At 35.6% G+C, this 20,680-nt stretch overlaps 3 protein-coding genes across 3 annotated transcripts in view; all 3 read right to left on the bottom strand.

Annotated features, from left to right (window-relative positions):
* Nucleotides 1-391: 391 nt before the first annotated feature.
* Nucleotides 392-1,177, bottom strand: LOC21393404 ((-)-isopiperitenol/(-)-carveol dehydrogenase, mitochondrial). The gene has a single exon (XM_010114291.1). The coding sequence runs from the start codon at nucleotides 1,175-1,177 to the stop codon at nucleotides 392-394; it is 786 nt and encodes a 261-aa protein (XP_010112593.1).
* Nucleotides 1,178-9,239: 8,062 nt separating this feature from the next.
* Nucleotides 9,240-10,322, bottom strand: LOC21393403 ((-)-isopiperitenol/(-)-carveol dehydrogenase, mitochondrial). Its single transcript, XM_024176199.1, has one exon. The coding sequence runs from the start codon at nucleotides 10,265-10,267 to the stop codon at nucleotides 9,458-9,460; it is 810 nt and encodes a 269-aa protein (XP_024031967.1). The 5' UTR covers nucleotides 10,268-10,322; the 3' UTR covers nucleotides 9,240-9,457.
* Nucleotides 10,323-17,858: 7,536 nt separating this feature from the next.
* LOC21393401 (LRR receptor-like serine/threonine-protein kinase FEI 1) overlaps nucleotides 17,859-20,680 on the bottom strand; it is a 4,004-nt gene continuing 1,182 nt past the window's right edge. Inside the window, exons 5-13 of the mRNA XM_024176197.1 lie at nucleotides 20,560-20,631; nucleotides 20,371-20,442; nucleotides 20,199-20,270; nucleotides 19,768-19,874; nucleotides 19,459-19,635; nucleotides 19,043-19,375; nucleotides 18,575-18,829; nucleotides 18,351-18,484; nucleotides 17,859-18,258 (exon numbers count right to left, since the gene is read on the bottom strand). Of these exons, the coding sequence (XP_024031965.1) occupies nucleotides 18,034-18,258; nucleotides 18,351-18,484; nucleotides 18,575-18,829; nucleotides 19,043-19,375; nucleotides 19,459-19,635; nucleotides 19,768-19,874; nucleotides 20,199-20,270; nucleotides 20,371-20,442; nucleotides 20,560-20,631 (1,447 nt within the window). The 3' untranslated portion in view covers nucleotides 17,859-18,033. The remainder of the gene's footprint in view (nucleotides 18,259-18,350; nucleotides 18,485-18,574; nucleotides 18,830-19,042; nucleotides 19,376-19,458; nucleotides 19,636-19,767; nucleotides 19,875-20,198; nucleotides 20,271-20,370; nucleotides 20,443-20,559; nucleotides 20,632-20,680) is intronic.

Genomic DNA, 20,680 nt, shown 5'->3' with positions numbered 1-20,680 from the left:
GTATTTTAGTCTCCTAACCCTTTCTTTCGGCTATAGCAAGCAATCTCGATGACCTATTCAACTAATTTTTACTCCCCTTTATCATATTGAGCCCACGGAGACCCACTTTATTTCCTTCAAGAGGCATGATAATAATCCGCAAATGTAAAGTATTGAACCCTAAGAGAATAATGAGGAAAGATGACCTAATAAAAACGTACTTACCACTAAATTATGACCTGGGTGGTAATCCTGCTTTGTTTAACCATAAGAAAATGAAGGGTTTTAAAGCATGCGACAAATTCCAAAATGTAAAACAACTAAACAAAGCCTTGGTAATATATTGACAACAATAACACTTAGAAAAAAAAAAAAAAAAAAAAAAAAAAAAAAAAAAAAAAAAAAACCAGAGCTAGTGACTTAAGCCACCATCAACGGCCAGGTTATGACCGGTAATAAACTCTGACTCATCGGAGGCCAAAAACGACACCGCCTCAGCCACGTGCCTCTCCTTCATCACCGTCCCTATCTTAAGCGCGGCGTTGGACTCCACAAACTTCTCCAGTTCCTCCTCTCCCACCCTCAACAAGTCACGTAGCAGCGGAGTCCCGATCGGCCCCGGCGACACCGCATTGACGCGGACGCCTCGCGGCGCCAGCTGCAGGCTGGCCGACCGCACCAGCCCCAGCACCGCGTGCTTTGACATCACGTAGTCCGTGAACTTCTCGTATCCGAGGCTCGCCGACACGCTCGCCGTGCATATCACGCTCCCTCCCTTCACCATCACCCGCGCCGCGTGCTTCACACACGCCGCCATGCCGCGCACGTTCACGGCGAAGAGCCGCTCAAGCGCCGAGAGGTCAAAGTCGAGGACTGTCTGGTCGGAGGTGCTTGGGACGCCGGCGTTGCTGAACATGACGTCGAGGCGTCTGTACTTCTCGACGGTGGATTCGACTAGGGTTTTGACTTGCTCCTCGTCGGTGACGTCGCAGTGGACGTAGCTGCAGCGCTCGGGGCCGATTGAAACGGCGACGTCTTGGCCTTTCTCGTCCTGGACATCCGCTATCACGATGGCGTGCGCGCCGTGAGCCGCGAAGCTTCGAGCTGTGGCCTCGCCTATGCCGCTGACGCCGCCGGTGACGATAGCTACTTTACCGTCAAGCTTTTTCTTGCTTGGAATAATGCATGCGTCTTCCATTTTTGCTAATTTTCTAAGAGGGATCTGATGTGATGTTGGACTGGCCTATAATAAATAAGTTATACAACCGAGTTATATGAAAGTATTTGATTGATTAAAATATTAGAGAATATAAAAATGATTGAGATTGATATCTTCAAAATTATTTTTTAAAAACATATAGACATTTTTGCTAATTTCTAAGAGGGATCTGATATGATGTTGGACTGGCCTATAATAAATAAGTTATACAACCGAGTTATATAAAAAAATTTGAGGTCGTTTGGGTCGTTGATTCGAGTTTTTAATTTCAGTTGATATGTGACTTTATGTGAAAATTTTTTACTGTAACAAAAAAATTAGATGTGATTATTTTTAAAAACTTTTTCATATAAAAAAATTAAAATTTTAAACTCGAATGCGTAAAATGAATTAATTGATTAAAATATTAGAGAATTTAAAACTGATTGAGATTGATATCTTCAAAATTATTTTTTACTATAATAAAACTTAAATTTTAAACTTAAATCGGTGAAATGAATCGAATTGATTAAAATATTAGAGAATATAAAACTGATTGCAATTGATATCTTCAAAATTATTTTTTAAAAATATATAGATGACATAAACTGCTATATAGTCTGCGGGTACTGCATCATAGATAGGCACGTTGCGAATAATAATAAGCATATACCTATAAAATGATAGTAATGGATAGAATTGTCTCTTTAGTTTTGTTTACGTATGCACCTCGAATGCAACACAACGATTATAGGGCTACTTTATTATACTTTCTTCTTGTTAAATAGTATGATAGCGTCGCTATTTTCAATTCCAATGGCAGCAACTAGTTAACACAATATCAACAAACGTTATTTATTACCACGGTTAAGTCTAACCACATAACTAGTTCAACACGAGCTGTCCTTGTATAGTACACCACAATAGTATAGTACACCACGCAATACCTCTTTTTAGAGTTTTGTTCCTTGTATTGTACATCACAATAGTATAGTACACCAAGCAATACCTCTTTTTTTGTTCCTTGTATAGTACACCACAATAGTATAGTACACAACGCAAACATTTGATTGATAAATTCAGAATTATGATTCAGAATTATTTTCGATTTACGTATATTTTTTGTGAGAAAAAATATTATAGTGATCCACAAACCATAATTCGAATCATGTCACGAATCTTTAAACCAAACGCAGAGTTTTGTTCCTTGTATAGTGCACCACAATAGTATAGTACACCACGCAATACCCCTTTTTGGAGTTTTGTGCAAGTTGGGTGTTTGCACAATCACGTGTTAATTTAAGGCGATTTAATATGTATGCCAAATGGGTAGTGCCAAAGTCCCCAACTATGAAAATCTTAGGTAAAAAAAAAAGGGAGGGGGGGGTGGGGGCATGTTCTGTATTTTTTTGGTTATCAACATTTTATATTTTGAGGAGCTTCTCTATTAGGACTAGAGAAAATGATCTACCGGCAGTTCCCTAATTTCAGTTATCAAATCTGTATTAAAAAACTTATGTTCTGAATATTTTTTCAATATAATGTAATTCTGATCATATTTAACACACTGCTAATATGATTGTCCTACTAAAAAATACTCTATTTTAAAATATGACATCAAATTTATACCAATTCATTTCAAGTTCATAATAGTCCTTATCTTTTTCCAATCAAGAGTTGATTTTGACTATATTGATCTAGTGTCCTTAACATTTTTTTAAAACATCTTTTGCTTGTAGCTGAACATCTTTTGCTCTGTACAATTCCATATATATCATAATTAACGTGTGAGGGTGTTTGGCTAAGGTAATGGCTCCAACACCAAAGAAGATGAAAATATGTCTGAAAATGGTTGATTGCATCTTCATTGGGTATGCTCATAACAGTACCGCATATCAGTTCCTTGTGCACGAATCTAAAAACCCTGACATACACAAGAACACGATAATAGAGTCTAGGAATGCATCATTCTTTGAACATGTATTTCTATGTAAGACTAAGGAAGATGAGCCAAGTTCGTCAAAACGAAGTTTTGAGACAATCATAGAAGATTGTAGTCATAATTTTGAAAACGATGGAAATGTGAAAACAGAGGAAGAGCCTAGACGAAGCAAGAGGGCAAGAATAGAAAAGTCTTTCGGACCAGATTTGCTAACCTATATGCTAGCGGCTGAACCTTAAACGTATAAAGAAGCTGTGAGCTCAACTGAGGGTCCTTTATGGAAAGAAACCATAAAGAGTAAAATAGATTCCATCTTACAAAATCATACTTGGAAACTTGTAGACCTTCCGCCAGGAAATAAACTACTAGGTTCTAAATGGATTTTTAAACGGAAAATGAAGACAGATGGAACAATTGACAAATATAAGGCCATACTAGTAATAAAAGGTTATAGAAAATGAGAAGGCCTTGATTACTTTGACACATATTCTCCTGTGACGAGAATAACATCTATAAGGATGATACTAGCGATTGCTGCATTGCGGAATCTTGAAGTCCATCAAATGGATGTGAAGACAGCCTTTCTAAATGGAGATCTGGAAGAAGAAATCTACATGGAACAACCTGAGGGTTGTGTAGCTCCAGGACAAGAGAAGAAAGTCTGCAAATTGGTGAAGTCTTTGTACAAACTGAAACAAGCACCAAAATAATGGCATAAGAAATTTAACGATGTTATGATGTCAAATGGATTCAAAATCAACGAGTGTGACAAATGTGTTTATGTCAAGAATACAGAAGACAGTTATGTCATTCTTTGTCTGTATGTAGACGACATAATAATTGTAGGTAGCAGTGATCGGATGGTCAAATCTACCAAACACATGTTGAACTCAAGGTTTGACATGAAAGATATGAGACCAGCTGATGTGATTTTGGGGATCAAAATCAAAAGGGTGTCTGAAGGTCTCATATTAACTCAGTCACATTACGTGGACAAGATACTTGACAAGTTTAATAAAGATGATTCTGGTATAGCCAGAACTCCTATTGATATAAGTTAACATCTGTCCAAAAATAGAGGGGAAAGCATATCCCAGGTGGAGTATGCTAGAGTGATTGGCAGTCTGATGTACTTAATGAGCTGTACAAGACCAGATATTGCCTTCACTGTAAGTAGATTGAGCAGATTTACGAGTAACCCAGGAGATGACCACTGGAAAGCTATTGTCGGAGTACTGAGGTACTTAAGATAAACTCGTGACTATGGACTGCATTTTACAAGAGAACCTGCTATTTTAGATACTCTGACGCAAGTTGGATATCCGATACACAGGATTCTAAGGCTACCAGTGGATATGTATTCACCTTGGGTGGTGCAGCTATTTCATGGAAATCCTTTAAGCAAACGGTAATAACCAGATCCACGATGGAGGCTAAGTTTGTTGCATTAGATAAATGTGGCGAAGAAGCTGAATGGCTTAGACATTTCTTGGAGGACATTCCGGATTGGCCGAAACCTGTACCTGCAATTTGCATACACAGTGATAGCCAATCAGCTATTGGTAGAGCACACAATACGATGTATAATGGTAAGTCTAGACATATACTTCATCGACATAATACCATTAGACAACTGATCTCAATGGGAGTCATAGTCATTGACTATATAAGGTCTAAAGACAATATTGCAGATCCGCTGACTAAAGGACTGAATATAGATCAAGTTGAAAAGACATCGAGAGGAATGAGACTAAAGCCCATGAAATAAATAGGTCGAAGCAATGGAAACACAACCTAGCTGACTGGAGATCCTAATATCTAGGTTCAATGGGACAGCTAAATTGTTTAGACCAGCTGACTGTGGGGGTAACCCCAGCCTATTCCTATGATGATAACAGTGAAACCTGTACGAGAAGAGGTTAAACATCAGTTTTTAATGATTCTTATGCGTCGAATACGTCAGGAATCCGAGCGGAGTAATACGGGTTACTCTTCATTAAGAAATCACATATGTGAGAGAGAAGTGGGGCCACTTCAAAAGAGAATTGTGAGGGCTCAATTCTTTAGAAACTCTTACAGAACCAGGTAGATGTTCATGGTCAAAATGAACATAACCATGAGAACAGAACTGTGTCAGGAAGATGTCTATGTGAGGTATATTAACGTTTACACAAAGGCAGAACAGTTCAAGTACATCGCGTCTACTGGTCAGCCAGTAAAGTTAATGTATTCTCACGAGGGAAGGTTCAAGGGTTAACGCCTACTTATCCTTTGCAGACATCGACTGTAGAACTCTATCACCGTGTCGAGTCTGTGTTTTCTGGTCGTCAGTCAATTTTTCATTCATGTGGAGGATTGTTGGAAAAATGGCTTGTTAAGCCGTTTTAAAGGCCCATATTCGAATGGGGCCCAATAGGTTTTTGGGACGGGTCTCGATAGATTTGCATTTTCCGTCGCGAGGAGATCGAATTGATTATTCATACACACAAAATGGATATTAGGTGAATGAGAAATTGATGTTCTAAGTGATTGCACTTAGTGGTTAATGTAGTTGGAAATTGTAAAAATTCCACATTGGCTAGGAATGAAACCTTGGTGGTGTTTATAAGTGATTGCACTTTGAAGCCTAGGTAAGCATGTATACTAAAGAGGCTCTCTCACCCGCAGGGGGGTGCGAATCACGGACCCGTCGGGTTGGGGCCCAATGTGTGTGCCCGCGACCTGCGGACACAAATGCCGGACCGAAAAACCCGCTCCTGCGAGCTTCCTTTTGTAATTTTTTCTTTTTATTTTTTCCAACTAAAATCCGAAACTGCTGCATTAGTGGTTGATTAAACTCTGCATTAGTGCAGGGTGCAGAAACTGCAGCAATAACCATTGATTTATGGACATTTAACCTCCGAATCTAGACATACTTAGGAGCATATGCATCTGGAATTTCAGAGGCTATAACCTCTGAATTGAATCATCATCAAGACATGAATAAATGGCCTTTATTCACCTTTATTCCAGCCTTGTAACATCCCCTGGAGCAGGCTATATAAAGGGGCCTCTCCAGCCATTTGTGTATACACAATTCTGAGTTCTCTCGTCTCCTTTCTTTCGATTCTCTCTTCTCTTGCGAGTTCTTTGTGTGTTTTCATTCGTGGTTCAGTTTTTCGTGATAGAGGGAAGGTCCAAGTTCTAGTTCACCGGACGGTTCCGATAGTGCTTCGAGTTACCGTCGTTGTCGTTGTATCCTGGGAGACGAACGTCCAACATTGCCTCAAGCACTCGCCGGAGGAGACGAATCTGTTTTAAGGAAAGCATGGTACACGTGCCTCGACATCCTTGCAATTCCAATTCCGAGTTTGATAGAAAGGTTGATTTCGTGTTTGTAACGATTTCGTTATTTTGTTTTCCATAAATTATTATTGTTCTTCTTTGTATCATCCATATTTTCCTAACACTTTTGCTTGTAGCTGGATATCTTTTGCTCTGTACAATTGCCAATAAGACAATTTGGCGGAGAGATTTCTTAGGAATCACTTATTTGTGTACTTCATTGCAATTTCAAAAATAAATTTTCCGTTAAGAAGATGAACCACATGATAATTGAAATGCGTATTGAAATATGCCATTTACCAAACTAATTCAAAAATTAGCGTTGGCCTTACTATTGTTGTTCATAAGAGCTTTGTTGTCGTTTTATATTTACATCATTGTTTTTTTAAAGTAGACACTAAGATATCAAATTTTTAAATACTTAATCAAAGAGTTGAAATGACAATTCTTATTGATAATTGATTAGTAAAAAAAAATGCACCATACAAGTTCCTTATGGTTTTATTAAATATACTAGTTTTGAGAGTGTACTCCGCACGCGTCACTGTGTGTGAGCCACTTGACCAATTTATTTGAGAAACTCATTTTAATTTTCAAACACACAGTATTATAAGAGTTTAAGAAACAATTAAATAGATGTATAATTTTCGACGCAGTGCACCATAAAAAATTAAATTTTGAAAAAAATAAATGTATCATGTGTATTTTAATTACAACATATCTTTTTGTTAAATGTTATATGTTTATAAATAAAATTGTACATGCTAAAAGAAATATTTTGAGCAGGACAAATCAAATAAAGAGCAAATTAGGGTGTACATATAGAAAAGAAAAGAAAATGATGTTTACGTAAGTGCATATTTGAGTATAATTATTTCATTCGTGGTTTTTTAATATAAAACATATTTAAAAATAAATCAAATAGCAAACTAATTTGGGCATATATTTGAGAAGGAAAAAAACGTTTGCTTAAAAGTATATTCGAGAAAAAAAAATTTAGTGGGGTAAAAAAACAAAAAAAATTAATTAAACACATGTAACTGAAAATGTATAAAAGATTATAAGAAAAGTACTTGACTAAAGACATATTTGTAAAATATATTTTAATTAGAAAATTAGAGGAAAAAAATAATTCAACAAAGTGGATTGAAAAATATATGTAAGAAAAGACAGAAAATGAGAAAAAATATTAATAGTGGACAAACATGTGAATAAAAAATAATTGAGGGCGGAAAGAACAAAAGTAAGAAAAGTTTAAAAAACGGAATGGGGATGAAACTTTAGCCACGTCACAAGACCAAGCGTTTTTATAATACATATATATATATATATAAGTGATTTCCACAGTCATAGTTTTTTGCTGGTTGATTTCCACAGTGATACTTGAAAAAATATACTATATTAGTAAGGGTTTTTTTTTTCAGGATTAATTATAAAAACTTCTTCTAAATTATAATTCTTATAACATTTTATCTTTAAATTTTAATTCATAATGCTCGTTTTTTTTTAATCTTTATTCCGTTAATAACTTTTTCCTTTCAATTTGTTTGACTAACAAAAGTTGCACATGTTATGCATTGAGGTATGGTATTTGATACATGAAGTCGTTCACTTTGCGGATTTAAATTTTTAATTCGAATTGAGATGTGATATTTTTTAAAAACTTTTCACTGTAACAGAAAAAGTTAAATGTGACATTTTCTGAGAGTTTTTTACTATAAAAACTTAAAATTAAAAACTCAAATCGGTGAAATGAACGATACTTAATTTACTCAGCAATTTTTAATTTACATTTAATATGATAAAATAAAAGGTAAAATAATATGGTCATCTTCCTCCCCAAACTCTCCACCTCCTGGCACCTCAACCTCCTCCTCCCACCACCACATGAACTCGTATCCCACAAAGCCAATTCAGAAAAATTTCAAACCAAAAAGAACAAAAAAGAATTTAAAACCACTCCATTAATTCGTATCCCACAAAGCCAATTCAGAAAATTTAAAAAAAAAAAAAAAAAAAAAAAAACCCCTTCCCAAAAAACCCACACAAAAAAATTAAAAAAAAAAAAAAAAAAAAAAAAAAACCTCCAATCCAAACAACCAAGCAAATTTAGATCAATCCCTCCAATTTCCTTACCCAGAAAACAAAACTCCCAAATGTTACTGAACACTTTTCTTTTCTTTCTACCCCTTTAAAATTTTTAACCCATCAAGAAAAAGATTCAAAAATTAAACAGAGCAGCCAAAAAAACCTCCAAATGATTCCAGCTTATTACCTAATTTTCCACATTTTCTGATGCTAACCTAAAAGAAAAGTGCATTTTACGATGATACTCTTTTTTTTGAGTCAGATGTACTCATGTGGTTATTTTTAATAGTTAAAGTAAAAGAAAAATTTTATTAACGGAATAAAATTCAAAAAATAAAGTATAACAATAGTCATAATTTATGAGAAATTTTTGTAATTAATTCTTTTTTTATGAAAATTTTAATAAGATTATGTGCAGTCAATCTGTTGTGAAAATTATTTGTCTATATATTCTTTTACTCTCATGCTATTTTGACCCGATCAACATTTAGAAACGCATACTATAACCTTTAAAGTGAGACCTCTTAAAAAATAATTCACTGATAAAATATTATATTTTAATTATTAAATTAAATTTTTAACGATTAGATATATTTAAATTTATATTAAAAATTTACAACGCATATAAAATTACTTTACTTACAAATTTAACAGTTAAAAAATAATCTTAACAGTCGGTGTTCTGCGAGTGGGTTTTTTTTTAAGGGGTATAGAGAAAGCCATTATAATATTGCCAATAGACAGCTTTCAGCAAAAACAAAACAAAAAACAAAAACAAAAAATGAAAGACAGATTACCCGATTGATTGCATTTGCACGGCATAGTCGTACAGTAAATTTACATTTTATTTTGTGTAGGATTCTAATCCCCACTGTAAAAAAGTAAAATAAAAAAGAAAGAAAAATACAAATCACAAATAACTTGATCTATACCTCCAGCTGCTGCTGAATAAAACCACCGTCCACGGCCAAGTCATGTCCAGTCACAAACTCCGACTCATCAGAACCTAAAAACACAACAGCGTCCGCCACGCTCTCCGCCGCAAGCCGCCCGCCTCCCTTGAGCGACACCATCGCGTCCACCAGCTTCTCCACCCCCGGCCCCTCACCGAAAACCTTCCGCAACATCGGCGTCATTATCGGCCCCGGCGACACAGCGTTCACCCTTATCCCGTACTTCCCGAGCTGCAAGCTCGCCGACCTCACCAGCCCCACCACCGCGTGCTTCGACATCGTGTAGTCCGTCAGCTTATCCGACCCCAACCTCCCAAACGTGCTCGCGGTGCACACCACGCTCCCCCTAATCCCGCCCTCCACCATCGCCCTCGCTGCGTGCTTCACACACGCCGCCATACCACGCGTGCTCACGGCGAAGAGCCGATCGAGAGCCGAGATGTCGAGGTCCAGAACGGTCTGCTCCGACTCGCTCGCCGTGCCGGCGTTGCTGAACATGACGTCGAGGCGTCCGTACGTGCGTACGGTGTGGTCGACCAGGGACTTGACCTGGGCCTCATCGGAGACGTCGCAGTGGACGTAGGCGCAGCGGTGGAGGCCGATCGACGCAGCGACTTCTCGGCCTTTCTCGTCCTGGACGTCGGCAATCACGACGGCGCGTGCGCCATGGTTAGCAAAGCGTCGTGCGGTGGCCTCGCCGATGCCGCTGGCACCGCCGGTGACGATTGTCACTTTGCTGTGAAGCTTGCCGGCGCTGATAGTTGGCGTAGAGTTGTCTGCCATATTTTCTCTTTGGATATTTTGACGTTATTGAGTAAAAAGACGAGAAAAAAAAAAAAGAGTGCATAATTGTGATTGGAGAAATCGTGTGTGGACATTTATATCATTACTTCTCCATTCTCGAGGAATAAAAAACTAATTGTAGTCAAAAGAAAGTACGTAGGCGTAAGGTTGACAAGATGACACGATTTAAAATTCACACAAAATTAATGAGTTTAAATTTATTATAAATAAGCATCGGTCAAAATCAGGTTGAATCAGGGATACATAATTAAATAATGTGTCATTTTTAGGATGACTCGTCAACCTGTAATTGACCCGTCATTACCCGTTTATTAAACGTGTCATATTTAGGTAACACAAATACACAATCCGTTTATTACCCATTTTATAAACAGATTCAAAAATAGGTTCAGAAATAGGTTAATACGATCCATTTATCACCTCTTTTATAAACATGTTCATAAATAGGTTAACACGACCCATTTATCACCCATTTTATAAACGGGTTGACAGGTAATTAACGGGTTGACACGACACGTTTATGACTTGTTTAATAAATAGGTTATTCGTGTCGTGTCATATCAACCCGTCAATATACAGGTCGTATTTGGATTTTGTATTTCGACACTATTAATAAACGAGTTGTGTTCGTGTCAGACCTATTCGTGTCAACTGAGGGGGTCAACACGACACGAACACAACCCGCTAACATGAATTGCCACCCCTACGTAGGCGTTTGCACGTGAAACTTCTTAAATTATCAAAGTTTTGCTGTTTTTTACACAAGACGTCGTCGTTTTGGACAATATTACAATTATTACGTCCATAAAAATGCAAATAGTCAAGAGAAAAGAAAAGGAATATCTAGTCTCTAGGCTAGTGCTGGAACTTTAGACGGGCCGCCCGCGACCGCCTGAAAAACCCGAGGATTTATCCGAGCCCGAACCCGACCCGCCTGAGATTTTTGGGCTGCCCGCCCGAGCCTGAATTTCACCTTGAACGGGCCGCGGACTTGTATTCGGCGGCACGAGCCCGCCCAAATTGCCAGAATTTTTTACATTTTTTTTTAATATTAAGTTATTTATATATATATATATTACAATTTGAAATGAACACACGAACTCGGATTTTCGAGCAGAATTCGGGTAAAAATTTAAAAAATAGCCGTTTTCAGGTTTTCGGGCAACTCAGGTTTTTGGGCAGAATTCGGGCAAAATTCAAAAAACTAGCCGTTTTCGGGTATTCGGGCACCTCGGGCGGGTCGGGCAATTCGGGCAGATGGAAAAAATTCGGGCAAAATTCAAAAAAATTCAAAAATTCAGGCTTCGGGTCGGGCAATTCGGGCACACCCAATTTTCGGGTCGGGCAGTTCGGGCTTGGTCGGAAAAATTCAAAAAAATCCCGGCAGACGGCGGTATACGGTGATTAGACGGCGGCGGGCAAGGGTGGACATGTCAAGTTCGGGCTGCCCGAGCCCGAACCCGAATTTCTTGCTTGGGCGGGCAGGAATTGGGCCGGCCCGCCCGAGCCCGAAAAAATTCAGGCTTCGGGCGGCCCGCCGACCCGAAGTTCCAGCACTACTCTAGGCGTTGGGCATGTTGGGACTTCTTAAATTTCCAAAGTTTTGTTGTTTTTACACTACGCGTCGTCCTTTTCAATAAATGTCGCTTTCAAGGCCTTTTTTTTGTCGCTCAAATAAAAGAAAAATCATTGTCATCCTTCCATTTCTTTCCTCATTTTAAAAATCCTCGTGTCCACTAATAAAACGCAAAAGACTCTGCTCTAAAGATGAATTTATTTAGAAAATAATAGAAAATAGATTAATATGAAAAGCTTAAAAAATATATAGGTCAATTTTCAGTTATAGAAATTAATAAATCATAACTTGTCAAGTTATTGTTTATAACTAGATAAGTTATGAATAAATTTTTCAAGTTATGGTTCATAACCAGATAAGTTATGGAAAAAAATTGTAATTTATGGACAATAACTTGTTAAATTATAATTCATAACCAGATAAATTATGAATAAAATAGTAATTTAACTTATTTATTAACTTATATAAATTATTGATCTATTAATTTTAATTCATATCAACTTATTTTCCTCTTTCTCCCGATTTATTTTTCACTCATACCACCGTTTATTCGACGCCCCACATCACATTAACTAGATAGAATGCCCAAACGCAGATGCTCCTTAGGACCAGTGGGGGCACAAAATGAATTATATACGCAATGCTGGTTTGATTGAGGATTATTTCTGTAAGAAGTGTCTTCTGTGCCCTTACTAGTCAACCAAGTTGTGGGCTTCTTTTGTTGGGCTTCAACTAAATTTCTCATAATAAGTTTTTGAGTAGTTATATTTGCAACAATACATTAATACTTTTACCCATTAATGATCCTCAATTTGAAAAATCTATCATTTTATAGATATAATTTCATAATACTTAATTTAACCCTCTCATATCCCTACTTAATTTTAATCTTGATTTGATTTATAAAATAATATAATATCTTTCAATTATTAATGTTATATTTCCTTTTTTTTTAAATCTTGCAATTCCATTTACCTTTCATAAAATAAAATAAAAATCCATTTACCTTTATTTATTAATTGTTTCCAAACTCCTCGTCCTCCTCCTTCAAAAACCACAATTTCCATCTGCAACGACATCTTTCACCATGTGTATGTATGACCTTAACCCAAAAATAAAAGAAATCCATCTATAATTGTGCATATTGTGAATCGATATCATTTTAGCATTTGTTGGCTCTTCAAGAGATATGTTTTTTCTTTTCTTTTCTTTTTTTCAATTGGAACCTCCGTTAAAATTGTCAAGGAATTTGATAGAGAAAGTTTTAGGGTTTATGAAGATGAAATTAGCTTTACTAGAAATGTGGCCGTGTGTTTTTTTTTTTTTTTTTTTCCCCTATTCCTTTGAAATTACGTTTTAATTATAGTTAATGTGGGTATATACTCTTTCATTTATTTAAAAAAAATACAATTTCCATTTATAGTTAATATGAGGATATATTAGTGGGTTTTAATGTAATTTTAATACAAAGTAAAATTGTAATAAACATAAATTATGAATTGGTGGGGTACTAATAAATTTTTGGGGTGTAAATATAATTACTCTAAGTTTTTATGTAATTACTTCATAAGTTGGACTACTTGTTAAAGAGAAAATTGTGAAAACTGACTCTTAAATACATTCTTCTAGAGTTCTACCTTTTTATTGTGATAGGTTACCTCTTTGATAATAATCTTTCAAATTATATATAGTGATCTCTCAAATTACGCCACTATCAATGATTGGAGACCCACCGCCAGTGACCGAAGACCCGTCGCCAGCCTAATTTGTCAAATTATAGATAATGATCTTTCAAATTACTTACTCTAAAGGGGTAAAATTCAATAAGTCAATGTTGAGACCTAAAAATCCTTAATGGTACCATTTTAAGGGATATTTGTTAAAATTACCTTTGTTTAAATTGAGAGAGAAACGTGTGTGTAACTATAAACTTTATTTTGTTTCACCTTTTATAATTTTTTTTAATGGGATAGTTTTCCAGCCTTAGTTCTCTCTCCATTATATTTAATTTTGTGTTGATTTTATTTTCATTATTTTCTCACCCAAATCTTTATTTATTTTCTTTTGTTTTCTACGATTTTTGTTCAATTTTCAGTTTTCATTCATTTTTTCCCTTCTATCTCCTTTTTTTTTTCTCTGTCACTTTCTTGTCTTAAAATTTTTCTTCAATACGTATATGTCAAAAGTTTGATTACTACCCAAAATTCATCAGCTTCAATACCCGGCAATTGAGTCATTATTAACGTATGATTAACATAAAAAACTTATGTAAGTGATTATAGAAATTATGAACCTTTTTAATTTTACAAGATTTGTTTGATGTTCATATTTCTATTTATAAACATTATAAATATATTAAAGGAGAGGGTGTTTTTACTCTTTCCGGTGTTTTTTCTCTTTCCCTTTTTTATCCCCCTCTCATTCATCTCATGTCGAGGGCATTTTGGTCTTTTGCTAAAACTTTTTTTTTTCTCCCATAAACTTTATTTCTTTTTTGCTTTGGTCCATTTTTGAGCCCTTTTTTTAAAAATTTTTAAGCTGATTATTTATTTTTTTCATTTTGGTCATTTTTGCTCTAAAACTTATTTATTTCTTCATTTTAATTCTTTTTTTACCCATTTTTTTTCCTTCTGAAACCCTTTTTTTTCCTTTCATTTTTTCCCTTTTTGAGAGAAGGAGAGGGGTGGATTCACTGTGCATTAAACAGTGAAACACCCTCTTTGCCCTTTTTTACCCCCTCTCATTCATCTCCTATTGGGGGTTTGTTGGTCTTTTGCTACGTTCTAAACGGAGTTAACATCCGTTTGTCTTTTACGCCATTTTTTATGTTTTTAATTGAAGAGACCCCTTTTCACAAAAAAAAAAAAAAAAAAAAAAGAAAAAGAAATCAAAGAGACCCATGTCCATGGCAAAAGAAAAAACGAAAAAACAAATCAACCCATATGCACTATAGAGAGATCTAAAGAAAGCGGAATCCGCTTTTCTGTTCACGCCACTTTCGACAATAAGGTCACTGTTTGGTCGAAAGGTGAACAATAATGAAGTGCAATTTTTTCCCTCCATGGCCTTTTTACCCTTTTTCTCTCATCTTTCTAACAGTACTCTGAAACTTATTTATTTCGATGGTCTTTTTTTACCTTTTTTTATTTTCCCTTAAAACTTTTTTTTTTTGTTTTTCTCCTATAAACTTTATTTATTTTTAGCTTTGGTCCATTTTTGACCCATTTTTTAAAAAACATTTATACCTTGAAGCTTTATTTTTTCATTTTGGTCACTTTTACCCTAAAAATCATTTATTTCTTCATTTTAGTTCTTTTTTTACCCTTTTTTTTCTTCTAAAACTTTTTTTTTCATTTTTTCTGTTTGAGATTTAATATTCAAATTTTATATGCTTAATAACACGGTAATTAAAACTTATAGCACGCGCTTTTCGACCAAAACGCAATCATTTAAATTGAAAACGTGAACAATAATGAACATTTTTTTTTTACTCCCCATGGTTTTTTTTCCCTCTTTTAGCTCATCTTTCTCTTTTTTCTTTTTTCTTCAAAAAAATTATATTTTTCTACGCACATATTCATTTATGATAGTACCCTAAAACTTATTTATTTCGATAGTCTTTTTTTACATTTTTTTAATTTTCCCCTAAAACTTTATTTTTTCATTTTTTCTCTAGAAACTTTATTTCTTCTCCATTTTTGTCCAATATTTCTTTATTTTAGTTATTTTTTGGCCCCTTTTTAAAATTTGCCCTAAACTAATTTATTTTTTCAATTTAGTTATTTTTTACCCCTTTTATTCTTCTGAAACTTTAATTTTTCTTTTCATTTTTTTCTTTTTGAGAATTTATATCTAAATTCTATATATTTAATAACATGGTAATTAAAACTTAATATCCGGATTATTCTCTATGTACATCGCACATGGAATTATACTAGTTAAAACTAGGGACGTTTACCATAAGGTGAGCTAATTGACTCTACAGATAGGGTTAAATCTAAGTGAACATTTAATTTATGAATTCAGAATCATGATTTAAAATTATTCTCAATTTATGATATTTTTTGTGAGAGAAAATACTGTAACAAACCACAAATTATAATTCAAATTACGATATGAATACACCAACTAAACGCACATATTTAATCCTAGTGAGAGTACACATACACCCTCCCACGTCAAATTACAACTTAAAACGATTAACTTTTGTTTTAAAAAAAAAAACACATTATATTCCCAAAAAAAAAAAAAAAAAAAAAACTATTGAACCCAACGGCAATGGATCTAATTTTTAAAATTATTTGTTACACAATTTTTGTTCTTATTCTATCTCAAACTCATAAATTTCACAAACTGATTTTACTAAAGTATTTCGTAATCAAACTCAGCAGCGGAAAAAAAATGATAATCAAACTGATTTTACAGAAACTGATTTACAAATCTAAAATCAAGCCCATCACACAAATTTCACTAAAATTTTCCCACAAAATACACTTTCAATATTACAAAAATTAATTTCCAAAACACAAACAAGTTCACAAATTCTAAAATCCCAAATTCTGGTCGTTCAGTCTAAAATCCCAAATTCCTGCGGATCTGATCCACCGTTTCCGATTCCGTATCAACACCGCCCCACCCCAACCCACTTTTGCCCCTTCCACATCCTCTCTCAATATAACTCCCTCAGCATCTTCGCCGCCAGAATGCCCGAAGGCTACATCTCCGCACACGACAAGGCAATCGAAACCCACATGAGGAGATCGACGGCTTCGACGGCACCGCCAAGTTCACGGCCTCCGGATGAGGAGATCTCCCTTCTCTCTCTCCCCTCCCTCTTTCTCTCTCCGTTGATACGCTTCCTCTCTCTCTCGTCGGACGAACGCCAGTCATGCTCCCTCGCGAACGCCGTGGATATGGCGAACTCCTTCGATGAAGCTCTCATCTCGCGCCTCCGATGGTAAGCTTTGGACTCACGCGATCTACTCCGGCCTTCCTCGACCCCAAGCTCCCCTCTCCAAGGCGGTGCATATCCGCACCTCCTCCGCCGGCACGAGCTCCGATCAAGCTCTCGTATTCATAATTCGTTTTAATATTTTCTCTCATAAAGATACATATAAATTAAAAATAATTTTAATTTATGAACTAAATATGACGTGCGTGTGTGCGAATAAAAGTTTTTTTTTTATTATTTTTTCTTTTAAAAATAATACGAAGGACAGATTTTGATTAGATAAGTCATGTTCATTTTTATTTTTATGGGACTGATCAATTTGGACCACACATTTTTAATCCAAAGATCTTTATAATTTCAACCTACCGATATGGCGAATTAGCTCACCCTATCGCGGAACATGCCGGTTACTAATGATATTTATTACTAATAAAATATAAAAAAAGTTGTACTTTTTAAATTAGTTCAATTTATACCCACTGAATTTAAATTCTAAATCCGTGACTGAGGGCCTAAAATGAGCTGTTTAACTAACTCAAGATGTTGTTCCTTATGTTGTCGTTTTAATTATTATAGTTGAGTTAATAAGCAGTCATTGAAAGTTTTTAATTACCTCACAAAATCTTTCTCATATTTTTCCAGCAATATTATGAATATAAGCATCATTCATTTCACCAATTTGAGTTTTCAATTTTAAATTTTTATAATAAAAAATTCTCAAAAAATATCACATCTAACCTTTTCTGCTACAGTAAAAAACTCTTAAAAATATCATATCTCAACTCGAATTGAAAATTCAAATCCGCAAAGTGAACAATACTGTCATTTAATTATTTAATGGAAATAATCAGAGCAGTATGATAATTTAATAGGGGGAAGAGAAAGATTTGAGTTTTTTAAGCAGGCACAGGAATAATATGATAATTTAATAGTCCGTTTGTCGAAAAATAACTGTTTCTATGTGTTCTTTTCCTTCTTAATTTAACAAGTCATTTATTGGAAGAATTAGAATTTATGCTAGTTCTCACAGTGGAATATGGGGACAAATTTAAGCTTCTAATCTTTTCTCCATAATAAAATAAGTTTAGGCTCCTCATCTTTTGGAGGAAAAATGTGAGAAACCATTTCAAAGCAAACATTTCACTTTTTACAAGCCCCCAAGAAAGGGGCCAAAAAACACTCACAAAGATGGGGGAGAAAATAAGCAGCACATTCTCGTCAAGAATAATCTGAATGGGACTCGTAAAATTCACTTGGGTAAGGTGACATGACCTCTTGTTCTAGCAACTGCAACACCTCGTTCATCGACGGCCGATCATCTGGATTTGCATCGGTACACCTCGCAGCTATTTCGAGGATTGCTTCGATAGTCTCCGCATCCACGTCTTTGCACCTTTTGTCCACTATGTCCTCCAATCGGTTTTCTTTCAATAGTGTGTTCAACTGTAAACAATCAAAGTTCAATTTCTAGCTTTCATATTTATTATTAGTTGCAGCCTTATTGAAAGGAATCAAAATGGGTAGGGAAGCTTTACCCAACCAACAACATTTAAGCCCCTCTTTACAAAAGATGGATCAGTTGGTCTCTTTCCAGTGACAAGCTCAAGCAAAAGCACTCCAAAGCTGTACACATCCGACTTCTCGGTGGCTCTCCCGCTTTGAAGATACTCTGCAATAAAAATCCGTCAGTAACAACAATATGAGCACATGAAATTATATGAGAAAACAAGATGCATTAAAGAAAGAAAAGTGGACAGACCTGGTGCCAAGTAACCGAAAGTGCCAGCGACAACGGTTGTGACATGGGCATCCTCATCAACCAACAGCTTCGCGAGACCAAAGTCAGACACATGGGGCTCCAAGTTTTCATCAAGGAGAATGTTGCTCGATTTTATATCGCGGTGGACAATCCTTGGAGAGCAGTCATGATGTAGGTAAGCTAGCCCTCGAGCAGAACCGAGGGCTATTTTTAATCGATCACTCCAGTTTAAAGATTGACCTTCTGACCCATGTTCTAGCAAAAATGAAGAGAAACAACACTAGTTAGCATTTCATTCCAAAGTTTTTACTATTGCTGTTAGTTTACAATTGTACTAAAATCTTAAGCAGTTTAGTTCGGAGGTTGGCTAACAATAGTTTTATATTCTAACAATTGCTAAACCGTTAAAATAAATGAAACTCAGGGTTAAATAGAAGCTCGTATGATCACAAGTGCTTAATTATTTACCATGCAAGAAATCATCTAAACTGCCCATAGCAAGATAATCATAGATAAGAAGTCTTGAAGCCGGAAGCCTGCAGTAACCACGAAGGTTCACCAAGTTTATGTGCTTTATGCTGCCCAATATTTCCAACTCCCTCTCAAACACTTGATCTGATCCCTCTCGGCTTCTATCGATCCTTTTAACAGCAAATGTTCCACAATCATTCATGACCATCCGGTACACGGTACCAAACCCACCAGAGCCAACTACATCTTCTTCATCAAGTGCCTCTAGCTTTTCTATGATCTCACACGAGGGGTACGGAAGGTCACCGTGGAACGTAATAAGTTTTGTGCCTGTTTGAAGGTTAAAACATTTTAGGAGTATATTGATAGTGAGAAACATGAAGTCTGAATGCAAGAAAGTGCACGAATCTTACTTGCTTCATGAACTTTTTGCTTTCTAACTTCGGAGTATCGTTTAGCTGCTCTTTCTTTCTTTGATAACAAACGAACCCAAAGGAACAAAAGGAGAACCACAAGAGCAAGGCCCAGTATGCACATTGCACCAATGATCAACCCTCTTATATAGTGAGATGATCGTCTTTTGGCAGGGACTGCAGATATCCAATTAATAGTGAAGACGCCACAATTAGCATACTAAATTTATACAAGTGAATGTGGTAAACGAAGCTGAAGTTCAAATTTCCCATCAAATTGCCATAGGCAACAAATGGACCACAACTTGCCTACTGCTTCATCGCTCTCGGTATGAGGTAGCACTGCCGGGAACCCGAATGAGGTATGACAAGGTTTGTGCACTTGCTGTCCACAAAGATCTAGATTACCAGTAAACCTGAAGAACCAAAGGACTTTCAGAAGCTAACACTCATAAAAGTAAAACTAAAAAGTGCAGGATATTTAGTCCTTTTAAAGCATACTACAATTAGCTTTGTAAGTCTTTTCTATCTTCTCATATCCTTTGCATGCTTGTTTTGGTTGTTTAACAACTAAGTGCTTTCTTTTATGTAAGTAAACACAAAAATTTTCTATAAATAACACACAAACAATAAAAGGTTTTATACTAACCAAAACAGCATGTTACGGAGTATTACTATTTTAGACTGGTAAGAAAAAGCACACAAAATGTTATGGGAACATAATTGACAGAGTAACTCACGCATTGCTCCCAAAAGTGCTTAAAACTCCAATATCTGGGATTTCTCCAGAAAAAAAGTTGGTGGACAAGTTCCTGAGGAGGAATAGAATTAGTATTATACTAATTAATACAGGGCGTGCATTTTCTTAAACAAGAGCATATATAAAGATAGTAATATAATTCAAGAACTTACAAAGAACGTAGTCTAGTAAGGCGACCAATTGATGAAGGTATAGCCCCTTTCAGCAAATTGCTTGATAAATCCCTACATGTTAATTTTGAATGCCATCAATACCAAAAGGGCAAAAAAAAAAAATGCATACATAATAAATATATATATATATATATTTGATAATTAAAATTGCCATTACAGTTAACTTACAGGATGGTAAGATAAGAAAGGTTTCCAATATTTGATGGGATGCCTCCTTGGAGATAATTGGCTCTCAAATATCTACACGGGTCGTCCAAAAAAAAAAAAAAAAAAAAAAAAAACCAAAAAA

The sequence above is a fragment of the Morus notabilis genome, unplaced genomic scaffold (assembly GCF_000414095.1).
Source record: "Morus notabilis unplaced genomic scaffold, ASM41409v2 Scaffold1960, whole genome shotgun sequence".
In the NCBI taxonomy this organism is placed as follows: domain Eukaryota; kingdom Viridiplantae; phylum Streptophyta; class Magnoliopsida; order Rosales; family Moraceae; genus Morus; species Morus notabilis.
Note: the sequence above shows the minus strand (reverse complement) of the source record. Positions and strands in the feature narration are given on the sequence as shown.

What these genes read in the sequence shown, in the direction of transcription:
- LOC21393404 (XM_010114291.1), bottom strand. Translation starts at nt 1,177, where the DNA reads ATGGAAGACGCATGCATTATTCCAAGCAAGAAAAAGCTTGACGGTAAA.
- LOC21393403 (XM_024176199.1), bottom strand. Translation starts at nt 10,267, where the DNA reads ATGGCAGACAACTCTACGCCAACTATCAGCGCCGGCAAGCTTCACAGC.